The sequence below is a fragment of the Eretmochelys imbricata genome, chromosome 18 (assembly GCF_965152235.1).
Source record: "Eretmochelys imbricata isolate rEreImb1 chromosome 18, rEreImb1.hap1, whole genome shotgun sequence".
Classification (NCBI taxonomy): domain Eukaryota; kingdom Metazoa; phylum Chordata; order Testudines; family Cheloniidae; genus Eretmochelys; species Eretmochelys imbricata.
In genome coordinates, this window is record NC_135589.1 from 13,322,273 (window position 1) to 13,340,035 (window position 17,763).

Genomic DNA, 17,763 nt, shown 5'->3' on the forward strand with positions numbered 1-17,763 from the left:
CAACACCTTCAAAAGACAAGTCTGGGAGCTTAAATTTGCTAGAGACTAAAAATCATGGACTGAATAGAGAGACTGGATTTACAGTTTAGAACAACAAATCTATACCTGCCCTCTCTTTCCCCTTCATGACTACAGAGGTGGTAACAGGCCACTTCACACTGAATGGTCCCTTGAAACCTGTGTTAACTAGTTATGCTAAACAATCTGTTCCACTTTTTGTATTTAGCTGTGACACTGAACACATTTTCCAGACCTGAGGAAGAGCTCTGTGTAAGCGCAAAAGCTTGTCTGTCTCCCACCAAATAAGATTACCTCACCCACCTTGTTGCTCTGTGTCCAAAACTGTTAGTGTGCATCTGGGGGCAACTGTAAGATGAAGTGATTGCTACAAACGGACACATCCACCCCAAAACATTTTACTACAGCCCAAGTCAGATCAGTGGAGCTTACCTTTCAAACTTCTCACTGTTGTTAGTTTTCCCTTGCTGGATCACATGCACAAAGTCGTAGGTTAAGATAAAAGGAACGCGTTCTCTGTTAATGCCAAATTTGGTCTTGAAGTTCCCCAAGAAATGGCCAAAATCAATGTGAAACAGCTGGAATTAAGAGAGAAAAGAATTATTAGGGGGATGTGTCTGCTTTCTGCTGATTAAACTCCCTTGCACTTCTCCGTATGAGAATGTGCTTTATCTCTCCAAGCGAAATAAAAAAAACCTACTCAAAATGATCAGGCCCCAGTGGCTGCCTGGCATCTGTACTCTACTCAGGATTCTATTCCAAAGCAATCAGACACAGTCTCATGGGAAACACTAGGCCACCTTTTGCATGTCAGTCCATCGATAGCAGGGGAAGTATTTACTTTGTAGGACACAAGTGTTACCAGTAATGCATCCATGCATAAGTTAAGTGCTGGCTGGGTCAGGAAGGATTCTTACCCCTGCAGCACTTGATACACATGGGGGATTTTTATGTTCTTCTAAAGCCTCGGGAGTAGGTCATTGCCGGAGGCAGGAAGCAAACTAGATGAGCCAATGATTCATTCCAGGAGGGCAATTCTGATTCCTGCATTATGGCTGGAGGGCTGATGCCCTGCTGGACGCAGCTGCAAAACTCTACACATGCCGATGAAGTGGTTGTTTTTTTTTTTTTTTAGATAGCACTCACTAGGTGAGTACAGGTTTTTCATGACCAGGTTGCAAGGCTGCTCTAAACCCTGAAATAAACAAATCAATGCTGCTGTTCAAAGGGTTCCAAGCACACTCTAGTGGCAAAAAGTGGATTGTCACAAGCTGTGCAGAATTTATATCCATGAGCCTTGCAGATTCCCAAGCCTCCATGTCATTTCTGTCAAGCAGAAAGAAACCCTCAGCAGCTGCAGCTCTCCAGAGCTTTCACAGAATCATAGAATCGTAGAATATCAGGGTTGGAAGGGACCTCAGGAGGTCATCTAGTCCAACCCCCTGCTCAAAGCAGGACCAGTCCCCAATTTTTGCCCCAAATGGCCCCCTCAAGGATTGAACTCACAACCCTGGGTTTAGCAGGCCAATGCTCAAACCACTGAGCTATCCCTGCCCCCCTTTCTTGAGCCCCATAGATGCAGAGTGCGAAGTTGGCCCCCTTCCTGCTGCATTCACAGAGCAAAGGCATCTCTAGGTTTTTATAAGGTCTTTCATCACAACAATAACTGTGCTTGTTTCCAGGACAGCACTTGTCCCACAACAGGCATCTAAAACAGTAAGGTGAAGCAGGGATCTAGGGGATGTTACATGAAGAAAGTGCAGACAGAGCCACTTATTTTCCACAGCTCTGAATTTCAGAGCTCAGCAGCTGATCGCTTGCTCACTAACATCAGACAGCAATTCAAACTGGACTATAGCACCTAGCAATCTACTGGGCCTCTTTCTAGTTCATCTCCCATAGACCAGTACATGGCTGTTTCCTATGGCTTTGGCTCATTTCAAACTAGACTGAACAAGAGATGGGACTTCCACCCCTTCCCACAAGACTGTCCCAACAGTCTAACGTGTCCTGTTGGCAAAAGGGGTTTCCCCTTCCTAGTTCTGCCTGTAGCCTCTGGAATAATGGAAGTAAAGGACACCATATAAGCTTCAAGATGAGACCTGAAACCCAATGGTCATTAAAAATCCCAGGGAAGTGAAATTACAGCACAGGTAACTAACTACCTTCTTTGGGACCTCAGCTTTCATTAAAGCCTCTAGTCTTTGTAATAGCAAAGTAAAGTTTCAAAATGGGAAGCCAGTGTAAATGACAACCTCGAACAATAGCTGTGAAGTGTGAATTGCACCCTAGCCATTACAAAGTGGATGTTAACACTAGTCTAATAAATACTGACATTTCCACTGTCCAGAACTATTTCACAGCTCATCAAGGCACACAAGAAAGAAGGGCAAATATATTCTGAAGCTATATAATCGCCTGTAAGTCAAGTCTTGTTTTGGCCACACAAACGGGCAGAGCTAGTGAGAATTTTTCCGTTTTCTACCGTTGGGCTGGAAGGTCTGGGGCCTTTATCTGGGCCTCAGCAGCTCCCACACTATCTGATCTGAAGATAGTGAAGAAACCAACTGGGATGTTTCCATTCCTCTCGGAGTGGCATGCACACACCTATGGCGAAAGATACAAACAGCAGCAACGAGATCTCCAGTGCCAGCGAATGCTCCATACCTGGCCAGTTTCCCGGATCATGATGTTGTCACTGTGCCGGTCCCCTATGCCCAGCACGTACGTTGCCACACAGTACCCAGCGCAGGAAAGAGTGAACTCCTCTATGGCTTGTTCTAGCGCTTCACTGCGGGGGACACAAACAAAGATGAGTCTAAACCCAAACAGAAGGTTCTACTTTGAATACAAATACTTCACCCTTGGACTCTCGCTCGCATATCCTCTCTCCCGTGTAAACTTGCTGAACATGGTGTGACATGTACACAAACTACCAATCCTGTATTTTCTGTAAGGTCCTTCACCGGGGACTCTTCTTGTCTCTCCTCCATCAGGGAAGGGTGGATGGGCCTCCTGCTCGGTCTTAACTAAATCCGTTGGCTTCACAGGACTGGAGGGGCTCTGGGACTGAACAACCCCACTCATCCCTAGTGGTGGTTCCTACAGGTCTGGGATAGGCAGGGTGAATTTGGGGAGGAGGGAAGCACTGTTACTGCCCCACACTGTAAGTGATAGAGAACTCAAGCCTGCAGGGCCATCAATCTGTCCCTCTCATTTATATCCCTTAAGAAGTATCAGGATTCTACAAAATGGGGACGATGCAGGCCCTTATCCCTTAGTGCATCAAGAGTCTGATCCAATTGGTAATGAGCATCCATGACTCCCAATAAAGCTGTGGATGCTGAGCTCAGCACCTCTCAGCCCCCCAGTTTGGGGGTGAACCTGAAAAAAGGCTCTCGTATCCCGCGGGAGTAGTGAGCTTTGTCCTGCCCTAGAACATTTCCAAGACCCAGCTGTACACACGGGATGCTTGCTGGTGTATCGGGGAAGGACACAGGCATGAGAATGAAGCTATAGCCTAGGGATGCAGCATGCACTCCCAACTGTTCCTGAATGGCTTGGAAATCAGAAGGAACCGAAGAGGGGAGGGGACAACAGGGCAAAGCACCAGAATGCGTCTCCAGTTGGAAGGAAGCCTGAAGCTGCAGTGAGCACAGTACCACCTACCCTGGGTTCTTGGATTTTAGCCAGTTCAGCAGCGCATCCTTGTTGAAGGCTGCAGTGGCTGCCATGTTGCTCTTGTTCAGCTGGATGTTGGCAATGGTGTCCGAGTGCATGACGACTTCGATCAGCCCCGTTTTGTCGCCTGTGGAGAGGCAGCCGTAAGGGGTCATCCTGCAGAGATGAGAGAAACCCCTTCCACTGAGACCTCACACAGCGTTGGCTTGGCTTTTCTTTGGGATTCCCCATCCTCCACTTTACAAAGGGGATTTGCTGGGATAAATCCGGGGGCGGGAAGGGGGGACTTCACCTAAACTTCACACACAGCAACCAGGGACCTCTGCAAATCCCAAGGGTACTCAGCCAGTAACAAGCATCAGTGTACAAAGGTGCCAAGCGCCTCGACTTCCAATGACTCCCAAGTGAGCTGAGGGCAGGTTGCACCCTGGAGGACTGGGTGTACAGAAGAAAGAGGTGCTCACCTGAAGGCCCAGGTTAAACAATAAATATTTTGCCCTCATCTAGCATCTTTACTCTGAGCCTCTTTAAGCACGTTACAGACATCCACTAGGCCTTGTCATAACCCTCCTGGGAGGCCGGTCAGTTTCATTACACATGCCCCCCCTCCACAATTTTAAAGATGAGCAAGGGCAAAGGGAGGTACAAAGAAGCAGGGTGACTTGCCCAAGGCTTCACCACGATGCAGTGGCAGAGCTTCAAATAAAGCTGAGGCGGCCCAACGTTCTGTGCCCTACTCTGACCACTACTCATGCCAATGCTGAATGTCAGGGCCGATAACTGTAGTAATGATGGAAAGAGGTGATGGGACACGGAGCTGGAGGAGTTCCCTTTGGTTCTTGGGGTAAGCAGGAGGGGAGCAGGAGCTGCAGTTCTTCTGCCTCCTCCATCCACCCTCCCTCATTAGCCCCCTAAATAGGGCTAGCAGCTGGTTTCACATGTAAGAGCAGCCGCACTGGTTCCCTCTAGGCACAGCTGTGACCCAATCAGCCCACATCTACTGTGATTTCAGCTGCAATATCAGACATTTAAGTTCTTTCTCCCTCGCCCAATCATACCTCTGCTCTTACCTCCCCCTGAAACAACCCACTCCACACAGACTCCGGCACAGAGGCTGTGTCTCGGCCTTTCCCTGGTAGGGCAATATAGGACGACTGACAAAGTGATTCGGTCCAAATGCAGACTATCACTGCCACAGCACAAGTGACTCACCTCAGGTCCAAACCCTCCTGCTTCCATAGTACGTCCATCAGCTGGATCATCTGCAGAGTCAGCATGTCCTGACGGAGATCTGGTCAGACGTTACAAATGAAGACAGAGTTCTACTTCTCTCATTTTCCCCTCCTCCTGCTCAGCTTCAGCAAATGCTTTCTTGAGAGCACAGGCATATGGAAGATGCATTTGCCATACTTCGCACTTTCTATAGCTGACCACTAGGAGGCACCTGCATTCAGCAGAGTTTCCCACTGTCACCGCAACTGGGCCTGGCAGTGTTAGATGCCTTCCCTCTCCCTGGAGCGGGACAGGTTTGTCTATTGCATTTCATTTTGCCACTGGCTCTGTTCCCATGGCTCTGTCTGGGGCATTTCAGAAAGCCTCTCTCTGAACACAGGTATCACTGAGCCTCAGTGAGCCAAAATGCACCATGGCGGGAACCCCCTTGCTACAGCAACCCCTACTGGCAGAGGCTGGGATAGGAGTACCTGAAAGCTCTTCCAGTCCCAGGACTCCTTCCCCATTCCCAGCAGTGACTCCTGCTATGAGAGCCTAGGGCTCCCACGCAGCTCCAGCCTCATTCCTTACAGCGACTGGGGCTACAGAGCTACAAGAAAGTCTGAATGACAGAGCTGTGCCTGGTGACTATTTAGATAAAAGCCTGTTAGATATCCATCGGAAATCCTGGTGTCAAAGCCGCAGCCTCCTTACCTAACAATGATACACGGTTCAGAGACCAAGCCCCAGCCCATTTACTGCACGTTAATGTTTTATATCTATTAATGCTCCCTGGTGATCAGAGGTACAGAACTCGTAGGACTTACCGTCTCCATTTTTGAAAATGATGCCCACTCCCCCTCCACCTTCTTCTTCGTTATTAAACACAATCCACAATGGCTTCATCTTGGAGTCCATAAAAGTACATTGATCCACACTAGAGAAAGAGAAGAAACCTTTCGTCAGTCAGGGTCTCTTCCCGCTCAGACATGGGGTGTGGAGCCTCATATGCAAAACCAGCTGCAAATGCTCTTAACAGACAAGTGACTAGCATGGCAGGGAGAGAGAGATCAGGAAAACCAGTGGCCTAGGCTCTTCCACCAAACAGTAATGCAAAAACCACATGGCAGTTAAGGGCATGGAGCACGAATCCTCCTTACCAAACTTCAGCAAGAATAATGGTGGGGTTCAGAGGGCACTGGAGATTGGAAAGTGCCTCAAGATAGGTCTCCTGCTTCATGCACACATGCATCATCTCCTTGGCTTGTGGTTTGGTGGCCTTCTGAGAGCTCACTTTAATGAAGTCATTCAAGGCTTTCATTTTATTAAGTGCTTCCCCCTGACACAGACAGAGGAAAAAAATTAAAGTAAGAAACCCTGCTTATAGGGCCACATGGGAACGTACTGCTGGCTTCATTCTTGTTTCCCTGTAGTGAACACTGGCTACACACCGCATGTTTGGGGGTGGCTGCCCGATGGAAGTCCAGAACTTGAATAGCAGGACAGCCTTCAGGTCAGGAGTGAGCTTATGTTGGCAAAGCAGGGGAGGGACTCAGTCCTGAAATAGCGGGTTAGTGTAGAGGCCCAGGACTGCAATAAGAGAGGGGGCTGTGGGTTAGCCATGAAGTGCTCTGGCAGAGTTGTGTAGGGGTCCCAGAACTGGAACAACACATATGCTGTGGATCAAGATTGACATGCATTGGCTAGATCCGCTGACAATCCTATGGGTCCTTCTAATTTATCTCTTCCTCTTTATCTAAGGTACTTCCATGGCCCATCACCATAGTACCTGAGCACCTCACAGTCTTTAGCGTATTGATCCTCAGCACAGCCCTGGAGGGACGGCAGCGCTATTATCCCCATGTTACAGATGGGGAACTGAGGCACAGCAAAGCTAAGTGGCTTCCCCGAAGTCACTTGAATCCAGGTCTCCCAAGTCCTAGGCTTGTGCCCTGCACCCTCCTTCCTCTCTCATAAGCACTAACATTTCATCCAGAATTTAAACAAACAAACAAACAATTCCGTGTTCACCATGAACTGAACAATGCAGCTTCATCAGAGCACCAGCCAAGAGGGCAGTGCCCCATCGCTCTCTGCTGAGGGGAAGTTACCAAACCTGCTGCTGGGGGTGCGGGGGGGGGGGGGGAATTTAACATGTCTTTATCCTGCAGTATAACTGAGGGCTTCTGGCTGTGCGCAAGCACCTCTCAGGAGCTGAAGTTTATGCCGTGGGTCACCAGAGTGGTAAGTGATTTTCAAATCACATCTTGGATTTGGCCTATGCCCTGGATATCACAGTCACATGCCCTCTCCTGGGACAGCTGTGTCTAACAGTCACAGATAATGCTTTGCACTTTTACAGCCCCTGTCAGCCAATGACTGAAACCCAGATTTCTCAAGTACTTAAATAATCCCAACCTGGGGAAAGTGAAGCACAGAGAGTCATGGCCCTAAATCAGACAGTGAGACAACAGCAGAACCAGGAACTGACACAGGAGATCGGACTCAGTCCTCACTAGTGAACATTGCATTGCACTGTACTGCTGGTCTGCAAAAAGTCCTATCCATTCTGGACCAACCCAGCTGGAAGAAGAGCACCTTCACTTCTAAACCTCGGATTGTGTGTGTGGTGGGGAGGGATGTGAGCAAAACTGCACATGAAGGGGAAGTCTGGGTCGAACACCCCATAAAGAAAAGAATTATCACTGTCAGTCTGATGTTAGTTAGTTATCCAGACTAAGTCCCTGGGGGCAGGGACCATCCTTTTGCTCGGTGTCTGCACAGTGCCTAATACAATGGGCTCCAGGCTGGGGATGTATCAGCTGGAAGCGACAGAGAAGGAGAAAAGCTGGGTGTATTTGTTGATCACACGATGACTATAAGCCAGAGAGCCGCCAGGGTGATGCAGCTGCGAAAAAGGCTAATGCAGTCCTAGGACACATCAGGTGAGGTATTTCCAGTGGAGACAGGGAAGTGTTAGTCCCATTATACAAGGCACTGGTGAGACCTCATCTGGAATACTGTGTGCAGTTCTGGTGTCCCATGTTTAAGATTCATTCAAACTGGAACCAGTGCAGAGAAGGGCTCCTAGGATGATCTGAGGAACGGAAAGCCTACCTTATAAGAGGAGACAAAGAGCTTGGCTTGTTTAGCCTAATCGAACGAAGGCTGAGGGGAGATAGGATTGCTCTTTATAAATATATCAGAGGGATAAATACCAGGGAGAGAGAATTGTTAATTAAGTTAAGTGCCAATGTTAGCACAAGAACAAATGGATATAAACTGGGCATCAACAAGTTTAAGCTTCAAATTAGATGAAGGTTTCTAACCATCCTCTGAATGAAGTTTCAGAACAGCCTTCCAAGGGGAGCAGTGAGGGGCAAAACATCTAACTAACTTCAAGACTGAGCTTGATAAGTCTATCGAGGGGATGGTACGGTGGGACTGCCTATGATGGCATGTAGCTGATCTGCGACTGCTAGCAGCAAAATATCTCCAACGGCCGGTGATGGGACACTAGATGAGGAGGGCTCTGAATTACTAGAGGAAACTGTTTCCCAGGTGTCTGGCTGGTGGGTCTTGCCCACATGCCCAGGATCTAACTGATCGCCATATTTGGGGTCAGGAAGGAATTTCCCCCCAGGTGAGATTGGCAGAGACCGTGGGGTTTTTCGCCTTCCTCTGCAGCGTGGGGCCTGGGTCACTTGCAGATTTAAACCAGTGTAAATGGTGGATTCTCTGTAACAATGTCTTTAAATCATGATTTGAGGATTCAGTAACTCAGCCAGAGGTTAGGGGCTTATGTCAGGAGTGGGTGAGGTTCTGTGGAGGACCGCAACGTGCAGGACGACAGACTAGATGATCACAATGGTCCGTTCTGGCCTTAAAGTCTGTGACTAAGGCTCCAAGGCACTACAGCAATGCAAATAAATCTTTAAACACTAACAGATGACGTGGCTGTGAGCAGGGGACAGTCGGCCTCCTGCCTCAGAGCAGCCCTTACCTGCTTCATTAGAACTTTCATATGGTAGTTGCTGCCTCTGCAATAGGCCTCCAAAATCAGGCCAAACCTGAGGGCGACTGCAGGGACGTGCATCTCTGACCTATAGAGAGAGGGAGATTAAAGCCAGCCTGACTCTCTGTAGCTAGTGACTTGTTCTCTTGTTCACACCAGCACAGGAAAAATATTATTAATGGCGCCATTTAGATTCTTTTTATGTAAGAGAGAAAAAAAAAACCCAGAGGGTTCGAAAGAAAACTCCATCGTCTGAAGCCACGAGCCTTCTTACTGGAGACTGACTTGTTAAGCATTCCTCTTGAGAACCACCTCAGTGTTCTGGCCTGGAGGAGCCTGAATCCACATTTTCAGAAGCGACTGCTGATCCCGGGTGCCTAGCCTGAGACATCTTAAAGGAGCCTGATTTTCAGAAAGCGCTGAGCACCTGCCTTCTGAAAAGCAGGCCCCTGTAGGGCACCCAGTGGAAGCATCCCCCAATCACCAAATCTGGGCATACACTGAGATGTGTCTAAGGCTTCATGGGGAGCGGAGAGAAGAGGAGGGAAAGCGCACCCTGAAAATGCAACTTTTATATCAGGATCACCGACGTACATTACAGGTGCAAGCTAAACTGACACAAGCCAGAGTTAAACCAATGAAATTGTGTCGCACTGACTTAGTTAAACCCTGTGTGTGGAACATCATACCTCTTGTTAAACTAGTGCGACTTTGGGTGTGGATCAGGCCTGGTCTGTCCCAGAATGTTTAGAATCTCAGCAATCTGGAGTCTAAAAATATATGCCACCATCTTGCCTCTCAGATTCCAGGGTGAATTTGCCAGGCTGGCAGTTAGAAACAACAAGTAAAACTGTGAAAAGCACCTAAATTGACTTAGAAGCCTCAGTGCTCTGGGACATCAACCTGTCTTAAGCTCCCAAATCACTAAAGTACTTTTGAAAATTGTACTCAACATCTTTTTACTCGTCAAATGAGTCCCATTTGATATGGAATCAGCAAGAGAAGAAACACACAGAGGACCCTGGGATGCCATTTTAACAGTCACTTTCAGAGTCAAAACTGCACTCCTGGAAGTCTCACAACCATAGAAATACTTCAACTGAAAGAGACTGGGTAAGACTTATCAATAGCCTTTCAATACATGTATTAAACCCAGTCCCTCTCTCTTTCTCTCTCACATACACACACTCCTGTGCAATCAGGATTTCAGTAAAGGCTGGTTTTACTTGGTTACCCAGGCAGAGAATGAAATAAAGTTGCTCCTTACCTGAGATGCCAAAACAGAAAGTGTCCTATTTTGCGATTGGCTAAAGCTCTGTCCAATAGGAACTTGGTTAATTCACAGTCTAAGTAGGATTCATACTTGAGCACCTGGACGAGCTGCAGCAAATACTGGAACAATTCATCATCTCTGGGGAAGGAAAAGGAAGATCAAAGATGACATCACCCTGGCTGCATCAATTGTACTTATGTGTACAGAAGAAGCTCAAGCATTTGCCCATAATCCTCCTCTGCCACCTTCCAGCCAATCAGAAAGCAACTCAACAGCTTCCCCGCCATGGTGTGTACTTACGTCAGCTTTTTTAATGAGTTGATCGTGAAGGAACCAACATAGCGATCCGGGAAGCTAAAATCCAGCAGCTCCAGGGCATTCAGGACAGGCAGCTCCGGCCAGGACTGGAGCAGGGAGATCATCTGCAGGGGCAAGAATGAGATGTGGAACAAGTAGTCAGAAAGGAAGAGGAGACAATGGCCATCGAGAGAGACTGATGCAAGGAGCCAGGCCTTGAGCCTGGAACACTTTGCTAACTGACAAGGTTGCATTAGTTTTGGCCTCGGCAGCTGTGTATGCTCTTGGTGGCAAGGACAGTTTTCATCTGTGTCTTATATAGCGCCCAGAGACTGCAAAGCCCAGAACACAGCAGAACCTTGACTTTGTCAGAGATGGTTCAGGGGAGTTCACCACAACTGCGGGGGGGGACAATGTCTCATTGGACCCAACAGACCCAGGAGCCAGCTCTTCAAGTCCCAACCCAAAAGCCCTACAGCATATATTGCCTGCACTGTAACAGAATCCACAAGCTCTGGGATCTTAGGACCTGAAGGGGCTGAGGACACCCCAATGCGCCTGTGCACAGAGCAAAGGCCAATGGAAAATGGAAGACAAAAGCAGCTGCACACTGTCCCGCTTCCCAACTGGGGTCCCCGAAGTCCATTATCTGGGCTGGCTGCTTGACCCATGGCCCTCACCCGCCCCAGCCTCACCTGGGCAACATCCTCATGTTTGTTCCACTTGGTGATGATGAGGAGCTTTGCCAAGGCCTCTGGGTACTGGTCCCGGATCTCGTACCTCATCTTCCACACCAGATCCTTCTCATGCTCGTAGAGTTCGGTGTGGCTCCTCCGCTCCAGGATCTCCCTCAGCTGCTGCTTCTGCTCACAGGAACATATGGGGCTCAGTCTGAATTTGAAATGGCCTCGCAGTTCACTCCATTCCCTGGGAGATGCGGCAAGGCTGGGCCCCAGGGGGAGCTATTAGGGTGCACAACCCAAGTGGAGAAAGGAGCCAGGAAGGACATGGGACAAAGCTTGTGGGGGCCCTCTCCCAGGAAAGCCAGGCCCATGCAGAGCTGAGGGCAGCTGGGTGAGGATGGGGTAGGGGGCGGGTCTCCCAGAAAAAGCACCCACAGAGTCCTATGTGTGTAGTTCCTTAGGGAGGGCCTGTCAGACCTGACAGCAGGTTGCTGGATGATGCCAGATACTTACCTCCTCTAGATCCTCTGGTACGGCACGGGTGTACTCTCCGTTCCTCCCCAACTCCAACAGCTGCAATACAAATACAGGCTAAGTGAAGCATCTGCCTTCATCTTCTTCACGGCCCACCTCCCCTTTATGCCCACCGGGGAACCCGCTCTTCAGCTACACTTCATGAGAGCCCAGCGAGTTCCCAAGCCCTCCAGAGCAGAATCAAGCCCTGCTGACAGTTCGGCAGCAGGAGTGTGTGTAGTGATCAGCCATGCAGTTCTGCTCTCACCACCAGGGGTCACTACACCAAGCAGAAAGTAGAAGGTAGAGAAATGGGCAACAGGGCAGCAATCATGCAAGCCAAGGGTTCGAGTCCCTCTATGAGAATGGCACGCCTGTCAACGATCGCAGAGATGTGAGGCACAGCCACACTCAGTGATGTCCAAGATAACACAAGCCATTCCCTCCAGAGCAACAACAGAGTGATGGATTCTTGGAAGTGCTCCAGCCAAGCAGATGGTTTTGTACAAGCTGCCACGTGTGGTGACAGAGTCGGTCATGGACATGTGTGCAGGGAATTATCAATCTCTTCCAGCAAGAGCTTCCCACTTCCTTTTCTGGAATGGACACAGCCTCTCCTGAAGCTGTTTCCACTCCAGATGTCTGGTCAGTGGAGATGAGCAATAGATGTAGCTTTCTCATACCACATTTTCAGTTATCAGTGAGTGCTGGCCAGCTGGGAGCTCTCTCACAACACTCATTTTCCCTTACGTGTCTCTCCCCTCCTTTCCACAAACCTCACGCCAGGACAGGCCTTTTCAGAAACCTGCCCTTCTGTAAACACTGCAGAATTCTGGGCCCTTCACTTCTGACTTGCAACTGTCCATCTGAAATTTTACCCTCACTTGGAATCAGGCGGTTTTGCATTAACAAGCTTCTACTAGTGATAGGGAAACTCTTCCTTTTTGAACAAAGCCACTTCAGATAATCTGAGGTTGTCAAAAGAGGAAGCCCAAAGTTCTGACCCCGATGAAATGCAGGCAGACCTCGCTTTCCACCACAGCTTGCAAAGTTCGTAAATCAATCTGCGGACAAATGCTCATCTACGCGGAGCAGATTTTCTGGGGCTTAGATGGGACTGACTGACAGGCTGGACCCACCCCAGTGTGTGTGGCGATAAGAACAAAGCTTTCAGTTAGTCCTTGGTAGCCTTTATTAACCAGCTACCTGCACCCAGCCCTGCTATGCTGCTCTATGGGACACTTGAGAACTTTGTGTTCTATAGGCCAGGAAGCAAGGTGACCCATCCAGAGAGATGCCCTACCCTTTACCTGCTCGAAGGATGGGTAATACACAGAATGGGGTGTGACGCTGGGGAAGCAGATGACCAGGGCTGCTGCGCTCTCCGTGTTGGGGTTGCTCTGGACTGTGCCCATGGGGTTCAACAGCTCCCCTTTCTCATCTGAAAAAGTAAAAAGATCCTCAGGCTGGATTCCCAAAGCTCAGTGAAGGGAGATGGGAGGGCACCGTGTGGCACAGCAGACAGGGCACTGGACTGGGACTCAGGAGATCCAAGTTCTATTCTCAGCTCTGTCACTGACCTGCTGTCTGGCCTAGGGCATGTCTCCTCAGTTCTCGGTGCCCTGTTTCCCCTCCCAGCCTGCTTTGTCTTGTCTCTCTAGCTTGTAAGCCACTCTGGGCAGAGTCTGTCTCTCATGACATGTGCACCCAGCGCGCAGCACAAGGGGCCCTGATCTGGGTGGGGCCTCTAGGTGCTACTGTAACACAGAGACTTAATAACAGTCCCACCAGCGGGCAGACAGAGTGTCAGTAAAATACAAGAACTCTTGCTCCTTCTGTGCTGCTAATAGGAGATGCTGCCCTTGCCCTTCCTGTGCTCCGTCCCCACTCCGATGGAGGAGACCAGAGCTGTAGTTCTTGGTACCTGGAAATGACGACCACATATGCAGGCAGCACTCTCCTGTTTTCAGCTGGTCCTTGTAGTCAAAGAGCATGACATTCACCCAGGCTATTGGGCAGTCCTGCAAGGGGAACACAGAGATTGAACCAGGTGTGGTGCCAGGAGCTGGCTGATGGGAAGAGGAGAGGGTTAGCAAGGGAGCAAGAGCAAAACAGTCCCCCCCAAAATATCAAGAAATAACCCCGCCCCCCAAGAGCCCTAAAAATCTCCACATCCAGCACCTGGAGCAGGCAAAATTACACCCAACACTATATAGTACCCATTGCACCCACCCCTGGGGTGGAACCAGCAGCTTTTCAACAGCAAGTAGAACATTATGCTTCAGTTTAGGGCAAGAAGAGCACTGTACCCACTTGAAACTGCAGGGGGAATTTAAGAAGGCAGAATGTAGTTACTGGAGTTGGAATTTGGCCACACGGACGGGACTGAAATGCCTACACTTGTGGGAAGTGATCACACATGGCAAGGACTTTAGAGTAGGGGTTATCATAGAATATCAGGGTTGGAAGGGACCTCAGGAGGTCATCTAGTCCAACCCCCTGCTCAAAGCAGGACCAATCCCCAACTAAATCATCCCAGCCAGGGCTTTGTCAAGCCTGACCTTAAGAACTTCAAAGGAAGGACATTCCACCATCTCCCTAGGTAACGCATTCCAGTGCTTCACCACCCTCCTAGTGAAAAAGTTTTTCCTAATATCCAACCTAAACCTCCCCCACTGCAACTTGAGACCATTACTCCTCGTTCTGTCATCAGCTACCACAGAGAACAGTCTAGCTCCATCCTCTTTGGAACCCCCTTTCAGGTAGTTGAAAGCAGCTATCAAATCCCCCCTCATTCTTCTCTTCCGCAGACTAAACAATCCCAGTTCCCTCAGCCTCTCCTCATAAGTCATGGGTTCCAGTCCCCTAATCGTTTTTGTTGCCCTCCGCTGGACGTTTTCCAATTTTTCCACATCCTTCTTGTAGTGTGGGGCCCAAAACTGGACACAGCACTCCAGATGAGGCCTCACCAATGACGAATAGAGGGGAACGATCACATCCCTTGATCTGCTGGCATCTCTTACCATTACACTTGGCTACTTTGTATATTTCTACAGTTCCCTCCAAGACACTTTAATACAGGGACCAATTCAGTAAATATGGATTCAGAAACCAGGTTGTACAGATAAAGCCAGGTATATCTGATCAAGAGGGAGAGGGGGATTGTTATTGTTTAATAAAGGGAGAAGGGACAGATTGCAGATCCTTTAGTATAACAATTAGCACTTTCCACCCACAGATTTCAAAGCACTTTGCAAAAGGTGGCAAAGTATAAATAACCTCATTTTACCGATAGGAGAAATCAGAACAGAGATGGTGGCAGAACCAATAATAAAGCCCATCTCCCCTAGACTCGCAGTCTGCTGCTCTTCCCATTAGACTACACTGCCTTCTTGGAACTCCACTGGCAAGCTGAGTTTGTTTGCACTCAATTCTTCAACAAAACAGTTTGGTCAGTGTGGCAGAACCAGCATTAAGCAAGACTTGTCAGAAGCCTCCATGGTTTAAGAGAAAACACACACAGAAACTGATCTCCCAAGAGGGTAGCTGGGGAGAGATCTTAGATGAAATTATCAGCACAGCCAGAAAGGGACATTTCAGTGCAAATGTGCGCACACACACAAAGGGGGCATCTATCGGATTTAAAAGGAGCCATGATAAGCCCTTTACATCCTTCCACTGACACGTTCTCAAGAAAACACTAAGGCTTCTCTAGCAGTCCTGGCAAAGGGATTTTTAATTCATGGGAGCGGCAGGGAAGTCAGCTGTTTCCCTAGAGTACTAAACATGAAACACTTCTGACTGACCTCTCACAATCTCCAAGCCCCTTTGTTGATTTAGTCAGACTCTGGGTAACTTCAGCATGATCACATTTGCAACATTAGCTTCTAGGCCACAATGAGAAGCCAAACAACAACAAAAGTCCCTATCAAAACACATGGTGGAGGCTGCCAAAGCACAAAGTGAGATACTTAGTGGATAAGGTCCAGAAAGCAATGACTCAACATCTTCTATGTAAGGGCAGAAATAGCTTTGGCATGACTCAAAGAGGAAAGAGAACAAACCAGAAAAACACTAGTAATCTGACTCATTCCTGTAAGCACGCAGGTTCGCCTCTTTTCTTGGTAGTAAGTGATTCAACCTCACCTTCCTGCTTCTGGACAGTCCAGAGAGACCAACGGCGCTCTCCAGCTAGTTCATGCATCGCATCTCAGAACAGTTACAATGCTATTAGCAAGCAAGAGGCTGACCAGGGACCATGCTAGACAACAGGAAAGATTGTGGTACAAGGCTGGGAGTTTCAAAAGAATTTAAAGAAATTGGGCATACAATTCCCACTGAATTCCAGCGATGGCCTAGCTATTACTTAGTCCTGCTATGACTGCAAGGGACTGGACTAGATGACCTCTCAAGGTCCCTTCCACTCCTACGATTCTATGAAATTTGGGCTCCTAAAGGACTTCTTTGAAAAGCTCAACCTAAATGCACAGGCAAATCTGCCTATTCAAAGCCCCATCCTCCCGATACCAGCAGTCTCTCACTAAAGTCCAGTTCCCTTCTATCACCAGGACAAGCACGTGGGTAAGAGCCTCTAACAATTCAGCTCAGACTCATAGTCTTTAAGGTCAGAAGGGACCATCATGATCATCTAGTCTGCCCTCCTGCACATCACAGGCCACAGAATCTCGCCCATCCACTTCTGTAATAGACCCTTAACCTCTGGCTGAGTTTCTGAAGTCCTCAAATCATGCTTTAAAGACTTCGAGTTACAGAGAATCCACCATTTACACTAGTATAATCCTGCATGTAACCTGTGCCCCATGCTGCAGAAGAAAGCAAAAAAAACCTCAGGGCCTCTGCCAATCTGACCAAGGGGAAAATTCCTTCCTGACCCCAAATATGGTGATCAGTTAGAGCCTGAGCATGTGAGCAAGACTCACCAACCAGACACCTGGGAAAGAATTCTCTGCAGTAATTCAGAGCCCCCCATATCTAGTGTCCCATCACCGGCCTTTGGAGATATTTGCTGCTAGCAGTTGCAGAGTAACTACATGCCATCGTACGCAGTCTCATCATCCCATCCCCTCCATAAATTTATCAAGCTCAGCCTTGAAGCCAGTTAGGCTTTTGCTCCCACTCCTCCCCTTGGAAGGCTGTTTCAGAACTTCACTCCTCTGATGGTTAGAAACCTTCGCCAATTTCAAGCCTAAACTTGTTGATGGACAGTTTATATCAATTCGTACTTGTGTCAACATTGGCACTTAACAAACCAAACTGGAGTTATTTAAGTTAACCCAACTGCCCAGATTTCTTCCCAATGGCCTTAAAGATGAATATCGCCTCTTGAACATCCACAGAACTGCAGCATTTGAATGACTCTCAGGTTTTATTTGTACTGAGGTAGCACCCAGAGGCCTCAGTCAGGGATCGGGGCTCCACTGTGCTAGGCATTGGTTCCCACACTTAAAAAAAACCAGTCTCTCCTTCAAAGTGCTTCAGTCTCAGGCCTCCATGCAAATGGGACACCTGCACCTGCACGGAACGCTGTTAGCATCAATCCATTCTGCCCACAAGAAGCCCCATCAATGCCAACATGGCTCTGTGCAAGCACAGGGGTCCCATCTGCCAGGAGGCACTTGCAGGACTGGGGCATCAGTAAGACCTTATAATCAAACAGCATCAACCCTCTGCTTTTCGATCCTCTTGCAAAGGCAGCCTGATGAACCCTGCATGCCTCTGGTTCTCAGCTTCGGGACTGTGCCTATGTTTTCATGGAGGTTGCAAACTTTTGTACAGAATCGAAGCATCTGCGTAGAAATGAAAGTGTTTCTTGCCCTTCGGGGGTCGTTAAGAAAACTTTCCAAAGGGAAAGAGCTGGAGGGATTAAGTTTACTGATTAGATAGTACCAGGGAATATGCAATTCCTGGGTGCAGAGAATATGCTTTTGGATCTATAATATTATGAATTAAAATTATCGCATTCCTGTACACTGGCTGTACAATGCTGCACTTGGCCTCATGTGGGACAACAGACATTACCCTGTGTCTTCTCACTTGGGGCCGAAATAGCA

The 17,763-nt window shown here is 48.5% G+C and overlaps 1 protein-coding gene across 4 annotated transcripts in view; it reads right to left on the minus strand.

The window, feature by feature from the left end:
• Nucleotides 1-17,763, minus strand: part of PIK3CD (phosphatidylinositol-4,5-bisphosphate 3-kinase catalytic subunit delta) — a 50,057-nt gene that overhangs the window by 3,269 nt on the left and 29,025 nt on the right. For all 4 annotated transcript variants that reach the window (XM_077837476.1, XM_077837478.1, XM_077837477.1 and 1 more), the window contains 13 exons: nucleotides 13,617-13,713; nucleotides 13,003-13,133; nucleotides 11,693-11,752; nucleotides 11,192-11,359; nucleotides 10,500-10,621; nucleotides 10,194-10,337; nucleotides 8,915-9,014; nucleotides 6,072-6,250; nucleotides 5,739-5,848; nucleotides 4,912-4,990; nucleotides 3,688-3,855; nucleotides 2,686-2,809; nucleotides 451-596 (listed from right to left, as the gene is read on the minus strand). In XM_077837476.1, coding sequence (XP_077693602.1) covers nucleotides 451-596; nucleotides 2,686-2,809; nucleotides 3,688-3,855; nucleotides 4,912-4,990; nucleotides 5,739-5,848; nucleotides 6,072-6,250; nucleotides 8,915-9,014; nucleotides 10,194-10,337; nucleotides 10,500-10,621; nucleotides 11,192-11,359; nucleotides 11,693-11,752; nucleotides 13,003-13,133; nucleotides 13,617-13,713 — 1,628 coding nt within the window. The remainder of the gene's footprint in view (nucleotides 1-450; nucleotides 597-2,685; nucleotides 2,810-3,687; nucleotides 3,856-4,911; nucleotides 4,991-5,738; nucleotides 5,849-6,071; nucleotides 6,251-8,914; nucleotides 9,015-10,193; nucleotides 10,338-10,499; nucleotides 10,622-11,191; nucleotides 11,360-11,692; nucleotides 11,753-13,002; nucleotides 13,134-13,616; nucleotides 13,714-17,763) is intronic.